The sequence below is a fragment of the Canis lupus genome, chromosome 5, assembly GCF_011100685.1.
Source record: "Canis lupus familiaris isolate Mischka breed German Shepherd chromosome 5, alternate assembly UU_Cfam_GSD_1.0, whole genome shotgun sequence".
Classification (NCBI taxonomy): domain Eukaryota; kingdom Metazoa; phylum Chordata; class Mammalia; order Carnivora; family Canidae; genus Canis; species Canis lupus.
Window position 1 is genome coordinate 69619361 of NC_049226.1, and position 24661 is coordinate 69644021.

General features: G+C 40.1%; 1 protein-coding gene across 3 annotated transcripts in view; it reads right to left on the reverse strand.

The window, feature by feature from the left end:
- Window positions 1-24661, reverse strand: part of CDH13 (cadherin 13) — a 1002781-nt gene that overhangs the window by 630245 nt on the left and 347875 nt on the right. For all 3 annotated transcript variants that reach the window (XM_038538175.1, XM_038538176.1, XM_038538177.1), the window contains one exon: window positions 3010-3218. In XM_038538175.1, coding sequence (XP_038394103.1) covers window positions 3010-3218 — 209 coding nt within the window. The remainder of the gene's footprint in view (window positions 1-3009; window positions 3219-24661) is intronic.

Sequence of the window (24661 nt, forward strand, 5' to 3'; positions counted from 1 at the left end):
AATAATAAATCACTCGGCTCTTTGTGTTCTCAGTTTCCCCCATCTGTAAAGCAAGGACAGTAGCACATGCCTCATTGGAGGTGGAGAAGATATAATGAGTCAGCATTTGTGGCCAATGAGAGCAGCACCTGGCCACGGAGAGTGCCTTGAAAGCACTGGCTATGGTACCAACTCAGCTTCCTCTGCCCAATCTGTTCTCTCAAAGCACAGAGCAGCCAATGGCATTGCTGCCCTGTTTGGTGCCTTTTCAACATACTCATTCATTTTCCCTCCTCACCCGGGAGCTATGCTGACTTGGGTGCTCATTGCTTCCCCTCTCTAGCAGCTGGCTGCTTGGCTGCACATAGTAGGGCCTCAAAAATACCAAATGGATATCTCTAAAGGAGTATGTTCCTCTTGGAGGAATTCTTTGGCTAGCTATTTTGTTTTCCTATCTTTTTTTCTTTTTAAATTTTTAAATTTTTTAATTTTTATTACAGACACATCTGGGCAGTTTTGTGAGGCCTATTTTCAAACCTCATAAAATTACTGGAGGCAGGAGATGAATGCCCCATTCTGCTGGAGTCTGGCAAACTGAATGGCACAGCAGCCTCCACCATGGTTTAAAAGAAACCAGCAATTGCAGCCAGGCTTTGTCGACAATGTACTCAGACGGTGGCAAATGAGAAATGGCCCTGAGGGGCTTGGCCTCCGGGAGGGTGTTTTTCTGGTACTCAAGAGGCCAGTTCTTCACAACTGAAGCTCTTCGTATTGAACCCCAGGTCTCTGAGACTGTCAAGGTAGAGTCTGCCCTGAGAAGTGCCCAGAATTCCTTCTGCTCGGCTTTAAGCTAAATAGTATGACATTGTCTTTTCTGGAATAACGGTGAGCCAGTAATCATGATGCACAATGTCCATCTAAATACATCCCATCCCACATGCAAACCCCCTTTTGTGAATCTCTGTACCATTTACTTGTTCCTAAGAAGCCCTTTGTGCTGCACATCCCAGCAATTGTTTTTGCTTTCGGTATTTACCAAGTCATTTATATCACAAGTTAGTGAGATGCTGTGAAAATGACCATGGCTAAATAAGAGAAAAGCTTGCTTTTGTGGTGCCAGTGGGTTTCCACACTGGATGTATTCATCAATATCCTATTTTCTTTGAAAGTATCAGTGGCACACTGTGGATTCCTTTTTAGCTTGCTATCTACCCTCAACTCACAGATTCATAGATATGAAGGGGAATTGCAGAGTTTGTCCGGTCTAGGGACGGCAAATATATATATTCCACCCACAGAAACATCTCTGAATGATCAATGGATAGTAGCTTCCAGAAGCACTGCATTGGGAAAGATACTCAGGTCAAGCCAGGGATAATTAGCAATATCTGCCACCAGTATGGTGACAGAATGGGGCAATGCACATGCCGCTTATTTGCCATCCCAGACTGTTTGACCCTTCTCGTCTGCAGATAAAGAAGTTTTATGATTCTTTCAAGATCATGCAGACAGTACTGGAAAGGAAGTAACACTCACACTGCCAGTTGTACTGTCTCTCCTCCTCGGCCGTAGAATTGGTGTTCGCTCCACACTCCCACCCTCCACCACTGAACAAAATTAGCAGATAAAGCAAGGTTATGGGGAGTGTGGCAGACGGAAAAAGGCAGCAAGAATCAAGGCTTTGAAAAATTGAGTAAGAGCAGACCATCGAGCAGGAGAAAAGGCTAGCCACACCAATCTGAAGACACATGAGTATTACGGTTAGTGTTTTGTCGGGGTCTGCTGTATGGCTTTCCTTTCTTTTTAAAAAATTGTATTTAAATTCAATTTGCCAACATATAGTAAAACACCCAGTGCTCATTTCATCACAAGCCCTCCTTAGTGCCCATCACTCAGTTACCCCGCCCCCCTACCCACCTCCCCTCTGCGACCCTTCGTTTGTTTCTCAGAGTTAGAAGGCTTTCATGGTTTGTCTTCCTCTCTAATTTTTTGCCACTCAGATTTCCCCCTTTCCTTATGGTCCCTTTCACTATTCCTTATATTTTGCATATGAGTGAAACCATATGGTAATTGTCTTTCTCTGACTTATTTCACTCAGCTTAATACCCACCAGTTCCATTTATGTGCCTTTCCTTTCTATCAAGAAACCACAGAGTCTTTAAACTCTTGATGAAGGAGGAGTAGGTGAATCCATTGTAGCAAAAAGTCTCTCAATGACACAATCAGGAAGTCTAAAGAGCAGCAGTTTGTAGCCTTCATAAAGTGTGTAAACATGTGCACAGGTGCAGGGATCAGCCTACATGTGCATCTGGAAAGGAATGGCTGTCAGGGCATAGCAAAAGAGCAGTGCCATATGCCATGGTTATACAACTCTAGTGGCCACCGTGATCTTGTCTACCCAATCACCACTTGCCATCCTCAGATGACAGCATGCTAATTTACTTTGAGTAACTACCCATCATCCACTCTCTGCCCATATGTCTTAGGTGGGACTCCCCTCCACTATGGCTTAAGGATAAGACAAAAGTCTCAGACTTAGCCAACTGGAGCATCACTATCCAATGGACACAGCAAGCAGTTTGAGGAGGGACAGATAATCTAATGAGAGTTGGTGAGATTTGATTTCAAGCATTTGTTGGCATTATCAGGAAGAGGTGCTCTCTCAGGTAGACTTCAGGCTGGGAAAAGGAAGTAGAGCTGCTGAGACTTCCACACTGGAAGGCAGAGAGCGATGTGACTGTCTAAGAATACGGCCAACAGAAGGAAAATGGAGCCACAAAATGGGTAAGGATCAAAGTGGATGTCCTATTTGGGCACTGAAGGCACAGTCACCCTAAAATATTTGCTGCATTAGCCGATAAATTCTCACATACCACCAACCTGCCAAAAATTTTCTGAGTTGGGTTTTTGTCATTTGCAACAACAACAAAAGTCTTGGCCAATAATAAACCGAAGAATTATTTTCCATATAAGACATATAGACACCAGTGTTCCTCTGTGGACCCGGTTTATCCCAAATGGCTGTGTTACCTGCAAGGAGCCCTGGATGTCCTTCCCACCGACAATTACAAGCTCTGCCATGTCTTCTGCATGGGGAGTCCGAGCGTGGACAAACAGAGTCTTGCCCACCGCAGTTATGTTTTTCAGGGCAACTAAGCTGCCGTCGTCATTCACCTTGAAGTACGGGCTTGAGACCTCATAGTGTAGCTTGTTGTTTCCCTTGCAGTCACTGAAGGTCACTGGGGGAACAAACAAAACAAAATAAAATGAAAGAGAGGAACAACAACAACACACACACACACACACACACACACACACACCAGAAAGAGTGTGAGTAGGTTGGGCAGCTTAGCCCTGGAGAAATCTCTGACCGTGAAATGTGGCTTGTGGCTGGCTCCCCACCCAGATATACAATGTGCTTGTCCCACAGCACCCCCTTGTAGCCCTCTGCTGGGAGCTTCATTCGATCTAGACCTTTCCTTGATCACCTCCCATGTTCCAGGCAGGTGCTAAGCACCAAGAACACAGAGACAAACAGGATCTTTTAAGATAGCAGCTCTGGGTTATAGAGAGTGGTTTGGAGAGAAGAGAGGCCAAGACAACCGGTGACTCCACTCTTGTACGAGTGATGCCTGGCCCAGATTAACACAGTGGCAGGATGGACGTGAACAAAATTCCTGTAGTTGAGTGGCTAAGTCATGTATGGGAAAGAATAGGAAAAGCAGCTGTTCTCGTGGGCAAGCGCAGAATTGTATTGCTTGCTTGCTTTCCTCACCCCACTTTTGTTTTCTTAGCTCTCTGCGAAACAGGCTTGTTTGTTTACTAAACCTTTAACTGAAGCATAACATAGATACAGAAAAGCACATATCAGAACGTACGACTTGATGTATTTTCATGAAGTGGGCACGCCTGTTTACCCAGTGCTTGGCCCAGACACAAAATACTACCAATCCTCCCCTTCTCCTCCCTCCCAGTCACAACCCCCAGCCTCCTCCTTGAAGGCTGCACTATGATGACTTCTAATACCATAGATCTGTTCCACCTGCATTTGCGCTTCATATGAATGGGATCATCCAATGTGTGCTCTTTTGGGTCTGGATTCTTCTACTCAGAATTATGTTTGTGAGATTCATCCATGTGGCTGTGAGTCACAGCAGTGAATCCTAACCACTATGTGGTATTCTAGTATGGGGCTATACTGAATTGATCTATTCTACTCTTGATGGGCATCGGGGCTATTTCTAGGTTTGGGATCTCAAAATATTGCTCCTAGGAACTTTCTTGCCTGTCTTTGGTGACAACATCTACCTTGGTCTGAGTATGCTGTTAAAGCCATATAAATATTTGATGAACTAAGCTGATTTTTCTGTTCTGGAAGATATTTCTTATGGTGATAATAACCATATTAGCTGATAATGATAATAGCTAATGTGAATTGAACATTTTCCGCACGTGAGGCTAAGTGTTAAGCATTTTACATGCAGTATCTTATTTAATCTGCACAACGAATGAGGTACTTTTTGACTCCAGTTTATTTTATTTTATTTTTTAAAAGATTTTATTTATTCATGAGAGAGAGAAAAAGAGAGAGAGAGAGGCAGAGACACAGGCAGAGGGAGAAGCAGGTTCCATGCAGGGAGCCTGATACGGAACTCGATCCCGGGACTTGAGGATCATGCCCTGAATCAATGTCAGGTGCTAAACCGCTGAGCCATCCAGGGATCCCCTTGACCCCAGTTTATAGATCAGGTAACTGAGGCTTGGAGAACAAAGGAGGCAGTCCCTCCCCCCAAACCACCACAGTTTGTAAATGACAAAATGAGCATTTGAGCCCTGGTTCATTTACCTTTCACAACTACATGTTTCAGTAAAGACAAAGCCCCATAAAAAATACAGCCCTCTTAAAATCCCATCAGAACCTGAATTTCAGGACATGAGCACCCAGTTCAGTCCTACTCCTGTACTCCTTCCTGCTCAGCCCTGATGCACACTGCATGGTGCCCACTTGAGGCTCCTCTGCAGCAGGGTCTCCAGCACTTTTTCTGGCTGCTGAATCAGCTCTAGGGGCATCTTGGTGCAGATGCACAAGTGGACTTTTGGGAGTCTGTAGTTCTTACTTCCTCTGACCATCTTGGTAGCCAAAACTAATCGGGCATGCTCAGTTTCAGTTTTTGGAGGTGAACTATGAAGGAGAGACAAGTAAGTTGTTTCATTATTATCAATTAGCATTCATCCACTGGAGGTACATTGCTCAAATGACAGGGCTTGCTGGATTGCCAGGATGCTGACTGGCTCTGGCCCTGGCCCTTGGGGAGGACCCAAGAAGACAGACTGAGCTAGGGAGGACTGGGGGTAATGGAAGGCATATGAAAGTTTGTGGGGTTCTAGTTCCACCTTTCTCTTCCTTTCCTTCCTTTCTTCCTTCCACAAATATTTGCTAGGAACCTGTTATGCTAGATGCTGGGTTTATAATGTTGAGCAAAGATGGACACAGTTGCTGGGTTGAAGTGTAACCAGAGAGATAGACATTAATTCAATATTCTTATAAGTAACAGGGACCTATTCTAGGCAGAAAGAACCACAACATGTGCAAAGGTGCAGTGGCATTCAGAGAATTGCAAATAAGCCAGTGAGATGGACACAGAAAGCGAGGCAGAAAGTGAGGAAGAGAGAGTGGAGACAAGCTGGAAATGTGGGGTCTAGAAGGCCATATAGACTTATTCCTTGAAGAAAGCCTTGGATTCTCCCATCACAACTATAGAACCAATTTGCCTCTACCTGAGTCTCATATAACTACAGCTCCCCATTGCAGATGATACCAGCACTCAAGATTTTCAATGGCTAAGCTGTCCATTGGCCTCCCCTCTGGCCTCTGCCCTCACTTCATGACTCACACATCACCCACCCCTGAACCAGCCTACAACTACTATTATTCTCCCACCACTTGGCTCGTATTGCTCCCTCAGTGCAGAAGTTACTTCTAACCTTCTTCACCCCATTAACTCTTAGTCATTCTACGAGTCAGCTCTGCGGTTTGCCCAAATACCCTCTTTGCGTTCCCAGAATTTCCTGCACACAGAATGTTTTACTTCATGTTATATCAATATGTGCATTTTAGGTATCCATTTTACTCATCAGAATCAACAACAGAAATTGAGTCTTATTTTTTTATTCATCTTTATATCTCCAGCAATGAATAGGAGACCAACAATAATGATTACACTTAATTCAGTTGCTCTCCAGAGGCAAAATGATACTCTAGTGGTGGTGGATTGGGGGCATGGTATCTCTTAAATGATGGGAGCAGAAGCCACTGCAAGCAAGGACAGGAATTGGGAAAGAAGGTCCCTAGTCAACTCTTGTCTTGGTTGAGCCCATTACTGGAGATGGGTAGGAAATGAATGTCCATGCTATTTCTTTAGTTCCCCAGACCCAGCATGCATCCATTTATGGGATCACTTGGCCTCCCATGCCTAGCTTTGACTTAGCTCTTTCGTGAAATCAAAGATGATACTTTATCTTTCTTTCTAATCCCAGTAATGCTGTGCATAGTCCCAAAGCTGGGATGAGTGTGCACATGCTAAATGAATGAATGTTTTGACAGATAACAGTAACAACATCTACCATTTATTGAGTGGCTTCTGAGTGCCAGGCTCTGTGCCAAGGACTCTATATTTAGTCTCTCCTTTTTGTCTCCAGAAATTCTAACCAACAGTAGCATTTTTTCAACTTTTTTTTTTCACCGTGTACCCTTCAGGATTTTGCCTAATTGCCACTAGTGTCATGAAATTGGTTTTTAAAGAAATTGCTATTCTTTTTTCCTTTTGAGAGAGAGAGAGAAAGAGAGAGATTGAGCAGGAGGAGGGGCAGAGGCAGAGGGAGAGAATCTCAAACAGGCTCTACATTTTGTGCAGAGCCCAACCAGGGGTTGATCTCACAATCTGAACTGAAATCATGAGTTGGATGCTTAACCAAGTGAGCTGCCCAGGTGCCCCTATTATGAAATTTTTAATGGCACAGATATACTACATAATTGTGTACTTATGTACCTCTGTACTTTATATACATACACAAAGTCCAATGTTTTGCCCCTCCCTCATGCCACCCCCTTGGAGGCAATATGGCCCCACTGAAAATGCATACTCTATAAACATCATTTTCCATTTTACAGGAAAACACACTAAGCCTCTGAGATTGACTAACTTGCTGGAGTTCATACACCCAGAGAAAGGAGGAACTTGTCCCCCATCTGTCTGCCTCTAGAGTTCAAGCTCTAAGTACATCCATTTCCTGGGAATTGACACATAAGAGGGAATAGGGCAGTTGCCCCATCCTGACCCCTGAAGGCCACTCACTGATCCCTCTGGATTTCTCTGAGGTCTCAGATAAGGGCATATTGAGAGATTACATCTACATTCAGCATTTGGCACATTGTGGGCACCCAATACAATCTAGCTTTCTTCCCAGCTTGCTCTATCAAATAGCTAAGGATTACAAAATTGGGTCTCTGTTTTAGACACTTTTACCAATTCAGGAGCAGATTTAGACTGTGGTTCTTTTTCAAGGATATGAGAATCACCTGGAGAGCATTTTAAAACACAGCAATACCTGTTTAACTCCCAACCAAGATTCTGATATAACTGGGCTGGGCTGGGGTCTGGACACTAGTATCTCTTTAAAGCTCCCTAGATGAATCTAATGCAGCTAAGGGCCACGAACCAGGACCTCAGACAATGGACTGCTTGTCAAGGTGCCAAGTTTCCACATTTCCCAGCCATCCTTGGCAGAGACAGGAGGTTGAGGACCTAGCATGCCAGGAACTGCTATTCCCGTGCCCTAAGAAAGGGCAGTTTTAATGATAGGTTTCTAAGACCTTTTCTAAACCTGGCTCATGCATAGCAGCTCTGTGACTTTGGGCAGATCACTCATCCCCGCTGCACCTCAATGTCTTCATCTGTAAAGTGGGACAAAGAATAGTTCCTCCCTCACAGGAACTGTAATTTTTATGGTGAACATTCAACAGGATCATATATACCTACATGCATAAAGCACTTAGGACGGTGCTCCACGAATAAGAATTATTACCATCATTACTCCTGTAATTGAGGGCATTAAGGAAGCTACTTTTTCCCTTTTCCTACATAGCTTCCTCCTTCCAGCTAATTTTTCACCTGCATCCTGGGTCATTTAATCTCTTTCTAGTCAGGTACCCATACTCTGGCCTGCTGGGCCCAGTGTGGTTACCATGGAGATGGTAACAGAGTCACCTCTGCTGGGGCCAAGGAAGTGAGGCAGATGATTCTGATCTAGCCTTGCCCATCTTTGAATCCTTCTAACTTTTCTTGGCAAAGCCCTACCTGTCTTACATGAAAGGTTGTGAAGGAAAAAAATGACATCAAAGAAATGAAATTACAGTGCTCCACCCATAGTCTACTCAACAGAGTTCACTAAATGTTCTTTAAATGGATAATTTGTACAGATAACTTTCCACCAATCTAAAGTATTATTTTTCCTAAAAACACAACACTGCACTGAGGACTCTACATTCATGATCGCAGTAAATCTGCACATGACCAATTTGAGGTAGGTAATTTGTTTCCTCTCTAGAAACTGAAACTTAGTGAGGTTGAATGAGGGTAAGACCACACAGTTCATGCTAGTCTGTCTGGGCAAATGTATTCCCTCCTTCAAACACTGCATCCAGCCTCACATTTTCACCGTATTTTCATAGCTGATCTATTATTCACTTAATATTTTTCTTTTATTTGTCTCACATTATTTATTCTCACAAAATTATTTAATAACATTTATAATACATATTAGATGAGCCAGATGTCCTTGTATTTCTTCATAATGTTAACTTAAATCTAAAGAGTCAAATAAAAATATATATTTATCCCCGTAGGCACTAAAGGCCTCAGAGTGATGTGAATTCCATCCTTCTGAAATGCTGGCTTGGGCTACACTCCTCTCTGCATATGGCTTATTTAGATAAATTCACACCTGGTTCCACCCTACTCAGGTTTATAATGTAAAAGGGATATGATAGAATTTCATATGATTATTTGATATAATCTAGGAGGCCTTCTGATATTTCAAAGAATATGTCTAACATAAATAATGCAAGCCTATGAAAGATGCACACCTTAGGAAAAGCACAACTCTAGACCTTGCCGACGACAACAGCTTTGGTCATATCTAAATGGCAGATCTGAAGTATATGAGGAATGTTTAATCAAAAGAGAAACAATTCACCACACTCTTATTTTACTTCTTCCTCCTGGAAAAACAGACTCTTACTTCCCCACCGATCATAATCTCACCTTAGATTCCCCATTAAACATCAGCCCTTCATCATTGTCTCGTATAATTAACTTTGCTGACACAACCAAAATATTAGTGCTTCTCAAAGTTTTTAATAGAGATTGAGTCAGTCCATGTTTGGGGGCACAGAGTTCAAAGAACATATTAAGGATGAAATTGAGTAGTTTATGTCTACCTATTTTTTTTAAAATGTTTGTTTCTATAGTGACATCTTCCTAAATAGCTTGCGATGACACCATGAGGATAATTGAAAGGAAAAATTCAAATAAACAATTAAGCTTGTGGACAAATATTCAAAATTTCTATCTGAGGGAGAAAATAAAGTATCTGTACTATTATGAACCTACAAAGGACTTCCGTACATAGTTTATCACTATGGCATTTAAAATAGCTTCTAGAAGGAAAAATATATATACATATAATATACTGTACATGGGGATTTATTGGAATCAATTGCACAACATCATTCTTTGAGATAATCTTTGAACACCCCAGGAGAAGAAATGGGGACTGAAAACTCCCCACCTGGGGGAAAAATGCAAATTAGACAAATGGCACCACTCAGCGTTTCAATTATGCTTTCAGCATGTTTCCACTCAAAATGTCCTCTGGGCTTAATGCAAATGTCACAAAAAGACAAACTTTAGCTGGGAGACAAAACCACAATTGAAATGGGAAGTTTGGCATGTGAATTAAGGGGCTTAATCTTCCTGACCTTGATTTTTTGCTTTTTCTCTTTCTGTCTTTTGAATGTGGTTCTTAAGGATGAAAATCCAAAAGGCATAGATTTCTTACCATCTTGAAATGTGTGAGTGAGCAAATTAAGCTGTATTATGATCTCAGGAAATATGAAAATGCAAATGGATTTAAATTTTTCCACAAAATATAGATCAGCCCTGCTCATGTAGATAGGTACATACTAAAATATGGAATTTGTGCTACTCTTGTTAGTGTTTTGGGGTCAGTCTATGATCCATACACTCACATCTTAGCTAGGCAAATGGTCCTAAATACATACATACCTACATACATTTGTAGGGACTTGAAAATTGGTTTGTACACAAGTAGCCTCTAAGTTTGTGGTCAGACTCCTTGTACACTTGGGTAAGGATGTATGTGGATCAGGGAGCCTGTGAACTCTGAATTAGTCTTCCTAGGAACTGCATCTCTCCCATGGGTAGATATGGTTGGATCTACAGATAATCTATTTCTAGCAATCTCTACTCAGACATTGAAGAAAGTAGCATTGTTTCAGCACTATGATCGTAAAGGAAAAATCCTGATTCATAGCATTTGCCAATGTCTATGGTGTAAATATTCTAAACATGGCTGATTTCAGTTACCAATGTGCCTTCAATTGGCTCGCAGACTCTCTAGAAACTTAACAACCAGCTCTCAGGAATACAAGTACTTGCTGGCTCCAGCACACCACTGAGACCAGGCAATGACTCTGTGCAGCAGAATGTAAATTGTTTACTCTCCCTTAAGCTATCCCAGATATCCCAGTACTTCTGGCCTAGTTAGTAAAACAGAATCCAATTGTTCTTTTAGCAAGAAGGGCCTGCATATTGGTTGATTTGCTAGTCCTTGCTGGGACTTGAAAAGCCATGTCTTTCTGACAACTGAAGTAGCACTTAATTCAGAGACATCAGGTGGACTCTCCCCAGGATACAGAGCAAGACTAATTGCTTTTCACATCCCTCAGTATCCCACTGGCATCTGCATGTACCGACTTCCTTTAAATGAACTCATAAGGCTTAGTCCAGAGGCTCTATGGACTTGCCCAACTGAGAGAAACAGAAAACATTTCCTGTGGTTTCCCCTGAATACCTTCATTTCTCAAATATTCTAGCCAATCAAACTTTCATTAACATATGTTTAGTCCTACCCACATTGGGCCAGATCCCTGAATGATACAATAGGCACCTCCTTCAGCCTTCATTCATTCTATCCTTCTGATCCCTGAGTGCACTGAACTGTATCCTGTATTCCATGTTTGGTCTGGAGTCAGCACTGATGTCAACAGAGATTCAGTACGGTTGTGGGTATGTTCCCAACCATGACTGATTATTTCAGGAATAGATTTCATCTCCAAAGCCTTTGTAGGTTTGATAGGTACAGGATGCATAGTCTTAAAACCATCTTATGTTTCAATTCCACCTTTGATAAAATAGAGTTTCAATTCTATCATGTCAGGCAAAGATATCATAATGAATGATCTTGTCAAGTGATCTTCTGCAGAAACCTATTTTTGCCATGTAAACCCTTAAGGGCTTCCTCTTGGAACAAGACAGAGCCCACATCTGCTTTCAGGAGATTTTCTATGCCTACCATTAAAAACTGAGTTGCTCATTCACAAACTAGTCTTTTCTGTCAGGGTATTACATTTTCCCCTTGTTACAGATTCTTTAAAACATGGCAGATTGTTTTCTGAAAGAATAATACTGTGCATTTTCTATTGCATGGTACTTATAATCACTATGAATTTATATTTCAAATTGGAATTATTTTATATGGCATAGTGCCTGACACAATATACACTTAATCCTGTTCATTGAATGAATGAATAAATAGAACTACAACTTGACAGCTAAGCAAATTTGAAATTCTCCAAACAAAACTGAGAATGAAAAAAAAAAAAAACAAAAAAAAAAACTGAGAATGATGGCCCAAACTCATGTGAAGATTTGAGGAAGCCAACTGAAAGTTACCCAATCAGCATGATATTAATCAGAGACTCAGAAGCTTTGAGAATCACCGAGTCTCAGATTTACAGAGATCCCCTCTCAGAGATTTCATAGTACTAGCACACGTCTCTTACATAGCCTTTAGTTTTTGAATTATCTAGTAATTATGTGCAAACATGCCTCCCTCCCTATTTCTGCATATAGGATGTTAATGAGAAAAGAGATTTGCTCCACTATAATGTTCAAGATTTTTGGTATTGCAGTTGGAGTTGTCTGGGGACATGTGGCAGTGTGTCCTGGCTGAGTCTTAATTGTAATTCAGATCATGATTGTGTCTGATGCAACCAGACCTGTGATTTCCCAAGTACCTCTCAACTGCATGGGCAGATCTACATAGGAAGGAAGGGACCTATAAGCAGGGCAACTTCTATGTGAGCACTTAGAGAAATGAAGAAACAGAAGGAAGACAGAGAGAACCCAATACTGGTTTCCTAGTCCAGCTCCACGGGGTTGTGGCTCAGAAAAAGAATATGTACGTACATATACATATATGTATACACACACACACACACACACAAACTTAAAGATTCACAAACTGTAGGCAATTTAAGTAATCTCAAGCATTGTTAGCCCAGTTCCTCACAAACTGCTATGGTGAATGGTGGCCCCATTTCTGAATGCAATATACCTAACTTTGCTCTGGTACAAAGAAGGCTAAAGCAGCTTTGGGTCTTCCAGATCTTGGGGGTCTATGACTTTGGGGATCCTAGAGATGGATTTAAGAAATAGCCTTCTCACAAAGAGCAGGAAAGAGACACTTCCATTAAGAGCTTTTCAGATATGTTAACAAACAAAGAAGCTAGAAGATGGGGTCATGGGAGAATAATTTGGGAGTTTGCGTGCCATCTTTCAGAAATAATTTCAATGATGGCCAGTGGAGGTGGGTCCATTGTGCTTTTACAATTGCGCAGGTGGGGGCTACAAGAATGTGTAGTACAAATATTAGTATTTGCATGAACTCATTATTGTCCAAATACTAGAAAAGCCTGAAAAAATTCAGGTTACCATTTGGAAGCTCTAGTTCTTTCTGGATGATATAATTTGCTTGTCACTAGATTCACTAAAGTATAACTTAAATGACTATTCAGCAAGAATAGTGTGGAAGAGATTCTGCTGTTGGATGATGTCTCTTACAACTGGGAAATTCTATTAATCTAAATCTCACCATATTCATCTAGCAACCCATTAAAATAATTTTTTCACTTACAATGTGCAGGATAGTAGGCAGTAAGGGATAAATGCCAACATAAAGATGAATAAGGTAGATTATCTGCTTTCATGGTATTCGGTGTCTAGAAGATTGGGCCACACAACCATTTGGAGGGTTGCCCTGTTGAAGGATACACACTCCATTTTTTTGTTGTATTAAAAGGCCAAATAAGCATCACAGGGTAGAAATTACAAGTAAACAAATCATAGTTCAATATAACAACTTATTTCTAGCACGAGAGAAAGTCAACCAATGAGTATGCTCATCATTATCAGAAAGTATCCAAGATGAGGGATTATCAACATGTATTTCTCACTTTACTGAAGAGATGTGTCCTCTAAAAGTTGCTTAGAAAGCAAATGTCTGTATAACTTCCCTATATTTTATTATAAAGTTGGATGTGTTCTTTTAATCGATATTTTGGCTTTACATCATAATAAAACTGTATTTAAGAATGCACCAGCACATTAGAAACATTTGAAGCCATAAATTACAGCTTTTCAGGTAAATACTGATACTAATACATCACCCAAAGAGTGAGAATATGCAAGTCATATGGGCACATTTTTTAATTGGCTAGGAGTTTGAAGATCTAATTATAACCTTGACCACCATCAAATTTAGCAAGACAGCATCATGGATCTAAAGGGTCTTTAGTTTTGACTCAATCTCTTCCCTAGAACTCTAGGTGGATGACCAATCAGTCTCTTTCTATGTTCCCATGGAATGTTTCAGAAGCAATGAGGAAGGCTTAGAGATGAAGACAGGTAGGAGTGCAGCAGTGGTAACCCAACACTTGGAAATAAATATAAATGTCCAAGATGAGCAAACAAACAAAAACCCTGCAAAATGGGTCTTCAGGGAATGTGTATTGAATTAGCTTCTGATTTATAAACATTGAAAAAAATGTAAACAATGCTATTGTTAATAGAGAAGACACAGTCTCATCTCCCAAAGACATTATCATCTATAATCTGAAGCAATACTCAGTAAACAATGATTTCTGAACGTTGAAAGCTGGAAGAGGAAGATGGATTCTGGGAGAAATGATCATTAAGCTTTTTTTTTTCTTTTTTAATTTTCAATTAAATTCCAGGGGCACCTGTGTGGCTCACTCAGCAAAGCATCTGCCTTTGTTTCAGGTCATGATCACAGGGCCTAGGATTGAGCCCCGTGTTGGGCTCCCTGCTCAGTGGAGAGTCTGTTTCTCCCTCTCTCCCTGCCCCTACCCTCTGCTTGTGCTCTCTCTCCCTCTCTCTTTCTCTCAAATAAATAAATAAATAAATAAATAAATAAATAAATAATAAATTCCAGTTAGTTAACATACAGTGTAGTATTAGTTTCAGGTGTGTAATGTAGTGATTCAACACTTCCATACAATGCTCAATGCTCTTCACACAAATGCAGTCCTTAATCCCCATCACCTATTTACCCCATCCACCCACCTACTTCCCCCAGGTAACCCTCAGCTTGTTCTCTATAGTTAAGAGTCTGCTTCTTGGTTTGCCTATCTCTCCCTCTCTTTTATTCCTCTTTACTCATTTGTTTTGTTTCTTAAGTTCTACATACAAGTGAGATCACATGGTATTTGTCTTTCTCTGACTTATTTCATTTAGCATAGCACTCTTTAGCTCTATCCATGTCATTGCAAATGGAAGGATTTCATTTGTTTCTTATAGTTAATATTCCAATGTGTATATATAAACCACATCTTTATCCATTCATCAGTGATTGGGCACTTGGGCTATTTCCATAACTTGGCTATTATAGATAATGCCGCTATAAAAATCGGGGTGCATGTATCCCTTTGAATTAGTATTATTGTATTCATTGGGTAAATACCTAGTAGTGCAATTGTAGATTACAGGGTAGTTCCATTTTAACTTTTTGAGGAATCTCCATATTGTTTTCCAGAGTGGCTGCACCAGTTAGCCTTCCCACCAACAATGCAAGAGGGTTCCCCTTTCTCCACATCCTTGCCAACACCTGTTGTTTCTTATGTTTTTTATTTCAGCCATTCTGACAGAAATGATATATGAGGTGATATCTCATTGCAACTTTGATTTGCATTTCCCTGATGATCAGTGATACTGAGCATATTTTCTTGTGTCTATTGGCCATCTACATGTCTTCTTTGGAAAAATGTATATTTATGTCTTCTGCCCATTTTTTTTAAAAGATTCATTTATTTGAAAGAGAAAAAGAGATACAGCACAAGCAGAAGGGGTAGAGAAAGGGAGAAAGAATCTAAAGCAGACTCCACACTGAGTGTGGAGACTGATGTGAGTCTCAGTCTCACAACCCTAAGATCACGACCTGAGCCAAAACCAAGAGTCAGATGCTTTCCTGATTGCGTGAACCAGGTGTCCCTCTTCTACCAATTTTTAAATTGGATTATTCAGCTTTGGGGGGTTGCATTTTGTATGTTCTTTATGTATTTTGGATGCTAACCCTTTATCAGACATGTTATTTGCAAATATCTTCCCCATTCCATAGGTTGCCTTTTAGTTTTGTTGATTGTTTCTTCTGCTGTGCCTAATTTTTATTTTGGTGAAATTCCAATTGTTTATTTTTGCTTTTGTTTCCCTTGCCTCAGGAGACATATCTAGAAAAAAGTTGCTATGGCCCATGTTAAATAAGTTACTGCCTATGTTCTCTTCTAGGATTCTAAGATTTCCTGTCTCACATTTAGGTCTTTAATCCATTTTGAATTTATTTTTGTGTATAATATAAGAAAGGGGTCCAGTTCTACTCTTTTGCATGTTGCTGTCCAATTTTCCCAACACCATTTTTTAAATTTATTTTTTATTGGTGTTCAATTTACCAACATACAGAATAACCCCCAGTGCCCGTCACCCATTCACTCCCATCCCCCCGCCCTCCTCCCCTTCTACCACCCCTAGTTTGTTTCCCAGAGTTAGCAGTCTTTACGTTCTGTCTCCCTTTCTGATATTTCCCACACATTTCTTCTCCTTTCCCTTATATTCCCTTTCACTATTATTTATATTCCCCAAATGAATGAGAACATATAATGTTTGTCCTTCTCTGACTGACTTACTTCACTCAGCATAATACCCTCCAGTTCCATCCACGTTGAAGCAAATGGTGGTTACTGTGGGAGTCAACACCATTTGTTGAAGAGACTCTCATTTTCCTATTGGATAGTCTTTCCTGCTTTGTGGAAGATGAATTGCCCATATAGTTATGAGTTCATTTTTGGGTTTTCTATTCTGTTCCATTGATATTTATGTCTACTCACTGTTGCTCACTGTTGAGCTTTTTAAATAAAGATTTTATTTATTTATTTGAGAGAGAGGGAAAGTGAGAGAGATCACAGAGGGAGAGGGAGAGGCAGACATGCTGCTGAATGGAGAGCCTGATGCAGGGCTAGATCCCAAGACCCTGAAATCATGAACTGAGCTGAAGACAGATGCTTAACCAATTGAGCCACACAGGTGCCCCTACTGTCGAACTTTTAACAAAGTATCAGGAACATAAGGTGAGATACTTCCTCACCCCAAACTTCATATGATATTTCAAATGTTTCACAGAGGGGAAATGAAGGACACATGGGGAGGATGAGTTGTCCATGGTGCAAAGGTCAATGATTGAATTCATGTTCAAATCCAGGTTCACCACGCTCCAGATGTTTCACTGCACCACTTTGGTACTCTAATTACTATATTTGAAAAATTATACAAGAATTAATGAGCGAAAAAGTTTTTTTCACATAAAATGTAACAAATCAATATGTACTGGGTTAGTTTTCCAACCTACTTGATTAAAAAATGGATAAATTGTCTGGGTATCAAAAATTTCTTTTTTGTTTTTTGTTTTTTTGTTTTGTTTTGTTTTTGTTTTTGTTTTTTTTTTGGTATCAAAAATTTCTAATAACATCAAACTTTGGCTTATGAACTAGCTGAAGATTCTAGCAAGGCATCATTCATTTCAGTTTTGAACTAGTTCAGTGAACACAAATGGCAGTGGTATCCAAGCTAAATGAGTGTTAATTCATATGAACATGCACTGGGAATTATCCAAAGTATTTCCCTAGATCTTCCAGGCACAAAACCATAATGGTGCTTATTTTTCATATTTGACATCCATCTTCCATAATAGCTTCTTATGGAACATTTTCTACACACCAGGCAGTGGGCTAACCACTGGTAAACATTTCTTTTACCTCTCCAATAGTCCTTAAAGATAATCTTGTTTAGATGAGGAAACTGAAGCCCAGAGAGATTAAACAAATTTCATAAGGTCACACCTTTGTAAGTAGCAAAGCTAGAACTTTGCTTTTTATATCTATTGCAGAGTCCTAGCCCAGATCTTAGGAGAAGACACAGCAGGGGGTGGGATTATTTCAGGATGGTGAAATCCAAAGTAAATGTTAGAAGTTATTCTACAGCCTAGGAGCATATGGCTTAACAGAAATTAAACAGTCTGTCTAGAGCTGACAGATGTGTCAAAGATGGACTTGAGTAGAATCTTGAAGTAAGTGATTAGATTCATCAGGGGAAAAATCCATAAAGCAGAAGCCAGAAGACTCTGTAGGTCAAAGATCAGGGAACACTTAAGCTCTGAAGAAGGGTAAGGAAAATGCATGAATCAGGCCCAGCCAGATCATTATGCAGCCTCAGAACACTGACAACTATTGAAGAGCTCTCACATGTATGTTTTTTTTTTTTTTTAAAGCTTGGAGAAAAGCTAAGTGTTGAATTTGCTATCAGTGATCTATCTAAAACTTTTATCAAAGAACTCTTGAGATTTGGACTTTCTGAAGACCAACACCCTGCTATTCTACTACAAAGTTGTCACAAATTCAAACAAAAACATCATGGGGGAAAAAACCCAGCATGGTAGTTTGAAGATAATCTTCAGAATGGTTTGATTTTCATAAAACTCATAAATAATCTGTAGACAGTGTGTGGATGAGTATCTTCTGTATGAAACATCCTGAGGCATTTTGAATATCCTATACTTTATTCCCTATGGATACCAAGAATGCTTCTATGCAGAGATGGCCTTATGCCACCTTCATTCCAGACAGGAGCTAGAAACATTTCCAGAAGACAGAGTAGTGCTTGGGGGCCCAAGTACACTCTCTAAGGCAACAATGAGTATTCTTCCTAAAGGGTACTCAAGGTATTGACAAGGTTGGTGGCTTGATGATAACCAGCAGCTATGCCAATCAAACTGCAACAGAGTGTGGTACACCAACTTCTACTCCCTCACAATTTTCTCCTGACCTATCCTTTGGTAACCTGGGAGTTCTTCCAGGACAAAGGCTTCTTATAGCTCCATCTTCTCTTGGCTTTGCTCAGTGCTAGTCCTGGCAAGAGCTGGCAATCAAAAATATTAGTGGACTCTTTGATTGCAACCAATTAATTCATTTAGCTCTTCCCTAATTGTGGTGGGTGAGATGCTCGCCAGCTGTGATAACAAATTGGTTCTGTCTAGTTGACAAAACCTTATCAGGAAATTAAAATAAAATGATCTGGCTTACAATACATGAAGCACAATTAATTCTTGTATGCATATATGGTTTTCTGATGTAAGCAAGAAAATGATCATCCCTGTAGGTCATGTCTATTCATCCACCAGTTGCCAAGAGATTTTTATTGCATCCCTTATGCCATATGGCATCGTCTCTAGCTTCAGCCTCATGGGAATGGAGGAGGATGCCTGCCAAGAGTGTCTCATCACTTGTTAAAGGTGTCCCATTTTCTTGTGATTTCTTCACTCAACAACAATAGCCCATGCTCATTTCCTTAAGAAGTAAAAGCCACTGCATCTGAAGGCTTTTGTGCTGCTTTCCACCCTACCTGAATTATCAAGGGACGACATGAGCCAAATGTAAATCATAGCTTTCCATCAAAACTGGCAACTTTTGCAATTGAAGGATTCTTATATGGGATCTCAAGTATATTACTGTGATTATAGAAGGCCCCACATGTCTGGAAATGTTCTTTTTGCACATACCCACGGCAAGTCTAAGGTTCCTGAAATTTATTGCTAGTGCTTTTTCTTTATATATATATGCTGCAAGCTGAAGCATATGGTCCCACACAACTGTGATATTTACGATAATGAATCACAGATGTTTAAATGGATGTAATCTGAAAACACTTAAATGCTAAGATGCTGAAATCTTACCGCAAACATTGCAAAGTGAGGACCTTTGGATTATGTTGATTTCCAGATATGATCACTAGGAATAGGACTTTACATACCCTGGGAAAATAGCAGGCAGAAAGGAATGACTCCCCTCCTCCCTTTAAAGAAACACGGTGTTCAAAGGAAACAAGGAACTCCAAGGGTGTAGAGTTGATAACTGAATTGCAGTCCCCTCTAGAATTAAGGGTGAGCTTGCACAGTGGATATTTTTCTCACTGTGCAACCATCTTATAACTCATATAGTGTTAATGGTTGTTTTCAAATACAAAAAAATGAAAAATTCCACTGGAATGAAATGGAAAATGCACCCATTTACCATGCCATCCACCTCTCACTTGTCCCATTAACCACCACAGAATTTGATATATATTCTACCAGATTTAAAGACTATTCCACTCACACCCAATAAATGGACTTGCTCTTATGTCTGTCACATGCATTTTCCCCTAATACATTTTGTATAAATTCATATGGATCTACTTAATTCTTCTCCATGACTGCATGGCACCTCTTAGTATGGATGTACTATGATCAAAACAGCCTCCTACTGCTGGGTGCCCAGATTTTTCCTGTTTCATAATTACTGTGTAGTAATAAACATTTTATACCTACCCTCTCGTGAATATGTGCAAGTATTTTTCTACAGTTGAGATTCATCTTGGAAACTGCTGATTCAAAAGAAATGCCCATTTAAAATTTAGTTAGACACTGACAAATTGTCCACCAGAAAGGTTTTATTGATTTGGACTCTAAACCAAAGTGTATTAGAGTTCTCTTTCCTCACACTAACTGGAAAATAGTTATATATATGCAATATATTTACATATATATATATATGCATATATATATATACATAGGCAATTGGATAGCTGGAAGAAAGATATGTTGTTAATTTGTATATTAATGATAAAAAGCGATGTTAGTAGGTTTGGTCTCAGAGTATTGGCCACTTTTATTTTCTTTTCTGTGAATTTCAGAATCTGTCAGAGTATCCAGAAATTCAAATTGTCAAGTTGTCATTCAAATTGTTCCTTACTTTTTTCCTCACCAGACTCTGAGCTCCTTGATGGAGGGAACTGAGTCTTGAACCATGTTTCGTTAGCTGTTTAACCGGCACCAGGCATCTGTGTTTTGTTGAATGAATACCTGCTTGTATGGAAGAGGCTGGTGTTTCTCCACCACCACACAGCTGCTTACCAGAGTCTCACTCTCGAAGGGGAAACTCCGTTCAAGGCTCCCCAGTCAGGCTCCCTTCTTCCTTCCTGCTCATGCTGTACATCTCCCTTAACAGAATAAAGCCTCACACTTGCAATGACTTGGTCAGCACGGTAATCCATGTGTCCCTAGTACTAGCACAGAGCCTGACAAACAGTAGGCACTCAGTAAATATTTTAGAAATGTACCAGTCTTTGTTCTATGATCTGTCAAACTGTTTCTATACCACATACCACACTGACACCCAACTTTGAAAGGTGAGCTAGAGTTCTTGGTGTCCTTTCTGCTTTTCTGTTCATGTTCTGTGCTGATGGACAGCAGCAAGTTTCAGGGTTCTTACCAAGATCTTAATCCCACTTTTGTGGAGCAGGGTTTGGGATGTGTCAAGAACTTGTGAACATGAGACACAAAAATCTTGTGGGTCAACTTATGACCAAATATTCCCCCAAGCCAGGAATCAGGAGTTTACAGCCTGCATATCAAATCTGACCCACAACTTGCTTTTGTAAACAAGGTTTTATGGGAAGACAGCCACACACTTTATTTACATGTCCTCTGTGGTTCTTTTTGCTCTATGACTGCAGGACTGAATCGTTGTAGAAGAGACAGTCCAGCTCACAAAGCCTAAAATATTATCTGGACCTTTGCAAAAAAAGTTAGTTGATCTATGCCATAGGCCAACATCATCCCCCACCCCCCACCCCACATTTTTCAAGATATTTGATATCTACTCTCAGCCACCTGAGTGCTCAGGCAAGTAAACTCATCCACAATGTATCTTGTGCTCAGTTTCATGATTAGCCACAAAGACAATCAGCAGAGTGGGGAAAATGACTCACATACACTTACCTAAATGTTATCTCAACGCCTGAGCATTGCCTTTAATTTTCCAAAATAAAATCTGCTGGGAGATGTTTTCCATTCAAAATAGATCCTCAGGAGGTTTAACTTTTTAAATACACTTTTAAAATCCATTATCTGCAGTCATTAAATATATGGACAAGCACTCATAGAGAAGATGAATATACCCAGAAGAACAGAAGGGAATTGTGTATATCTATATTTTTTTATGTCTCTAAAGCAATAATTCAATTTACAGCTGAGAAATTAGCTGAGAATCACGCTTTTGATCAAGTTCACACATAAAACTGTTTGTCTTCAAGGTCTGTTTCCCACACTGAAAATAATCTGTCATCTTTTAAGGTGATTTGTCATTAACTTTTGTTTCTTTTCTTGTAGAGAGTCTGTCATTTTTTCCCCTAAATGACTAAGATATCTGATTTTCTGCACTTTTTAAGTGAAGCCATTTGAAAATTTAGCTTCTTGGAAAAATGAAATAGGAATTAGTCCAAAGGTGGTAGGGAAATAGATATTTTATTTTATCTTTCTTTCTGACAAGGACCCAGTTCAATACCAAGAAGTAAAGGGGCAAATAGGAAGAATGACAGAAACTCAAAACCCTCACACTGATTTCTCATCTCCATAAGGTCAGGTGCTATGCTGCAACAGAAAAAGGATGGTCACTGTATGTTTTATGTGCCTAAAAACTCACTGAATTCAGGAAAGTACCACCTTTAAACTAAAGCACATATTTCCCATATAAGTTCTTAAGTTTGCTTTGGGTGGATTCCTGAGTTAGTACTTAGTGCCTTTTAAGCCTGGGTATCATGGATATAAATTCTTTCAGCATCAGCATCCTGAGGAATAAGGATCGAGCTCTGGACTCAGATGGGAACGAAAATGAAACCTGGTGATATTAACATGGCAAGACTGGGTGAGAAAGAAAGAAAGAGAAACCCCTCTTCATCTCTCACAGTAGCAACTTTGAAAATAGGATGAATGGCTGAAATGATAAAGCAGGTACTGTTCTCAACCATAGCCCCCTCTGAGGAAGGTGGGTCCAGCCAGGTGCAAGAATCCTGGCTCTCTGGAGCCTGTTGTTGACTCTGGGTGTGAAAGTTCAGGAGTGTAAAATATGGTGGTTCCTAAGACCTCTGCATAATGAAGGAAGAACTGGGAGGAGAATAATTTAGGCATGAAGGTATGAGGAACAGAGCTGGGGGTGGAAGGGAGAAAAGAAAAGAGAAAGCCAGAGGGATAGCAGAAGATCATGAATTATCCTTGGAGCCTTAAATTCTCAGTAAACTCTGCCTTGCTCACAAATTGTGTGTGTGTGTGTGTGTGTGTGCATGCACATGTATGTATGTGTGTGTTTTGTTTTGTTTTTGTGTGATCTGGTGCAGGGGTCTCATAAAAAACCAGAAGACTTTAAGGCACAGGATCCAGAGGCAAGACAGATCATGAGGACATAAACCTCTAGGAACTGATATAAATTAGAGTTTTAATTGGGGTTATAATTGATATAAATTAGGAGGAGGGCTTTGGATCTCCACAACTTATGGGCTATGAAGTTAGGGGCTCAATTTCAGTTGAAGTAACCCTCTGGAGGTTGGAGGTTGCCTGCAAACATCTGATTTACACTTAATATTTATTCAGCTCTTTCTATGAGCCAAGCAGTATGTTGAGACGTTACATGTCTTATCTCAATATCTTATGAATTTTTCACATCTTTAGATGATACTGGTATATTTCCCCATTTTACAGATGAAGAAACTGAGCCTACAAGGAAGCTTTATACTATGAGGCTATACCTATGTCACAGGTATAGAAGGATTTGGTCTCCAAGCAAGTCCACCTGACTTCAAAGCTCATGCCTCTCACTATTTTGCTCTGCTGGCTCACATCTGATCAGCAAACTGAGTCTCTTAGGCATGGATTCCATATGCATAAAACAGGCAAAAGGTCAGCCTCTGTCCTAACTAATAGAGACTCTGGTCAGTGAGTCATCCATATGAAGTAAGGTGGCGTGTTGCGTAATGGGGAACACAGGGGAAATATGAACTGAGTTCTCTGGGAAGAAAAGAAGAATGAGCAGTCAGATTTGAGTGTGAGCCATGGAAGCCTTCACAGAAGAAATGGCATTTGCTTCAAAGGACATGGAGAACCAAACAGCTGTTTCCCACGACTGACTGCAAATAAGTTTGCTACTTGTGCCACATGTCAAAACGGATGCTGACGGATTCTGCCAAAGGATGTTTCTAGTCTCAGCTTCAGAAATCACTCTAGTTCCATTAAAAAAAAAGTAACTCTGATTCAGTATGAATCTGGGTAGCTAACACTAGAGCCTTCAGCAACCCTGTTTGTAGCAGATCTGTTCATGAGATGATGTTTTGAAACTACCCTGAGCACCTACAAAGCACAATACAATTTCAAAATAGGATGGAGGAAAGAAAATAGGCTGGGGAAATGAAATGTGTGTGGCAGGGTTCATCTCGATTAAATTTTCAAGAGGAGATAATAAATTAGGAAAGAGCTAGATTGAAGTCACCAAGTGTAAGTGTATTATTATCTAAGTATTTCTTCACTTTGGTTATTAATTGATTGATATATTTGGCAGCTCCCACATTCGGGGCATATATATTGAGGAATGTTAAGTCCTCTTGTTGGATAGATCCTTTAAGTATCATATAGTGTCCCTCTTCATCTCTCACTACAGTCTTCGGGGTAAATTTTAGTTTATCTGATATAAGGATGGCTACCCCTGGTTTCTTTTGAGGACCATTCGAATGGTAAATGGTTCTCCAACTTTTTATTTTCAGGCTGTAGGTGTCCTTCTGTCTAAAATGAGTCTCTTGTAGACAGCAAATAGATGGGTCCTGCTTTTTTATCCAATCTGAAACCCTGCGCCTTTTGATGGGGTCATTAGGCCCGTTCACGTTCAGAGTTACTATTGAGAGATATGAGTTTAGTGTCACCATGATATCTATTCAGTCCTTGTTTTTGTGGATTGTTCCACTGAACTTCTTCTTAAAGGGGAATTTTAAGAGTCCCCCTTAAAATTTCTTGCAGAGCTGGTTTGGAGGTCACATATTCTTTCAGTTCCTGCCTGTCTTGGAAGCTCTTTATCTCTCCTTCCATTTTGAATGAGAGCCTTGCTGGATAAAGTATT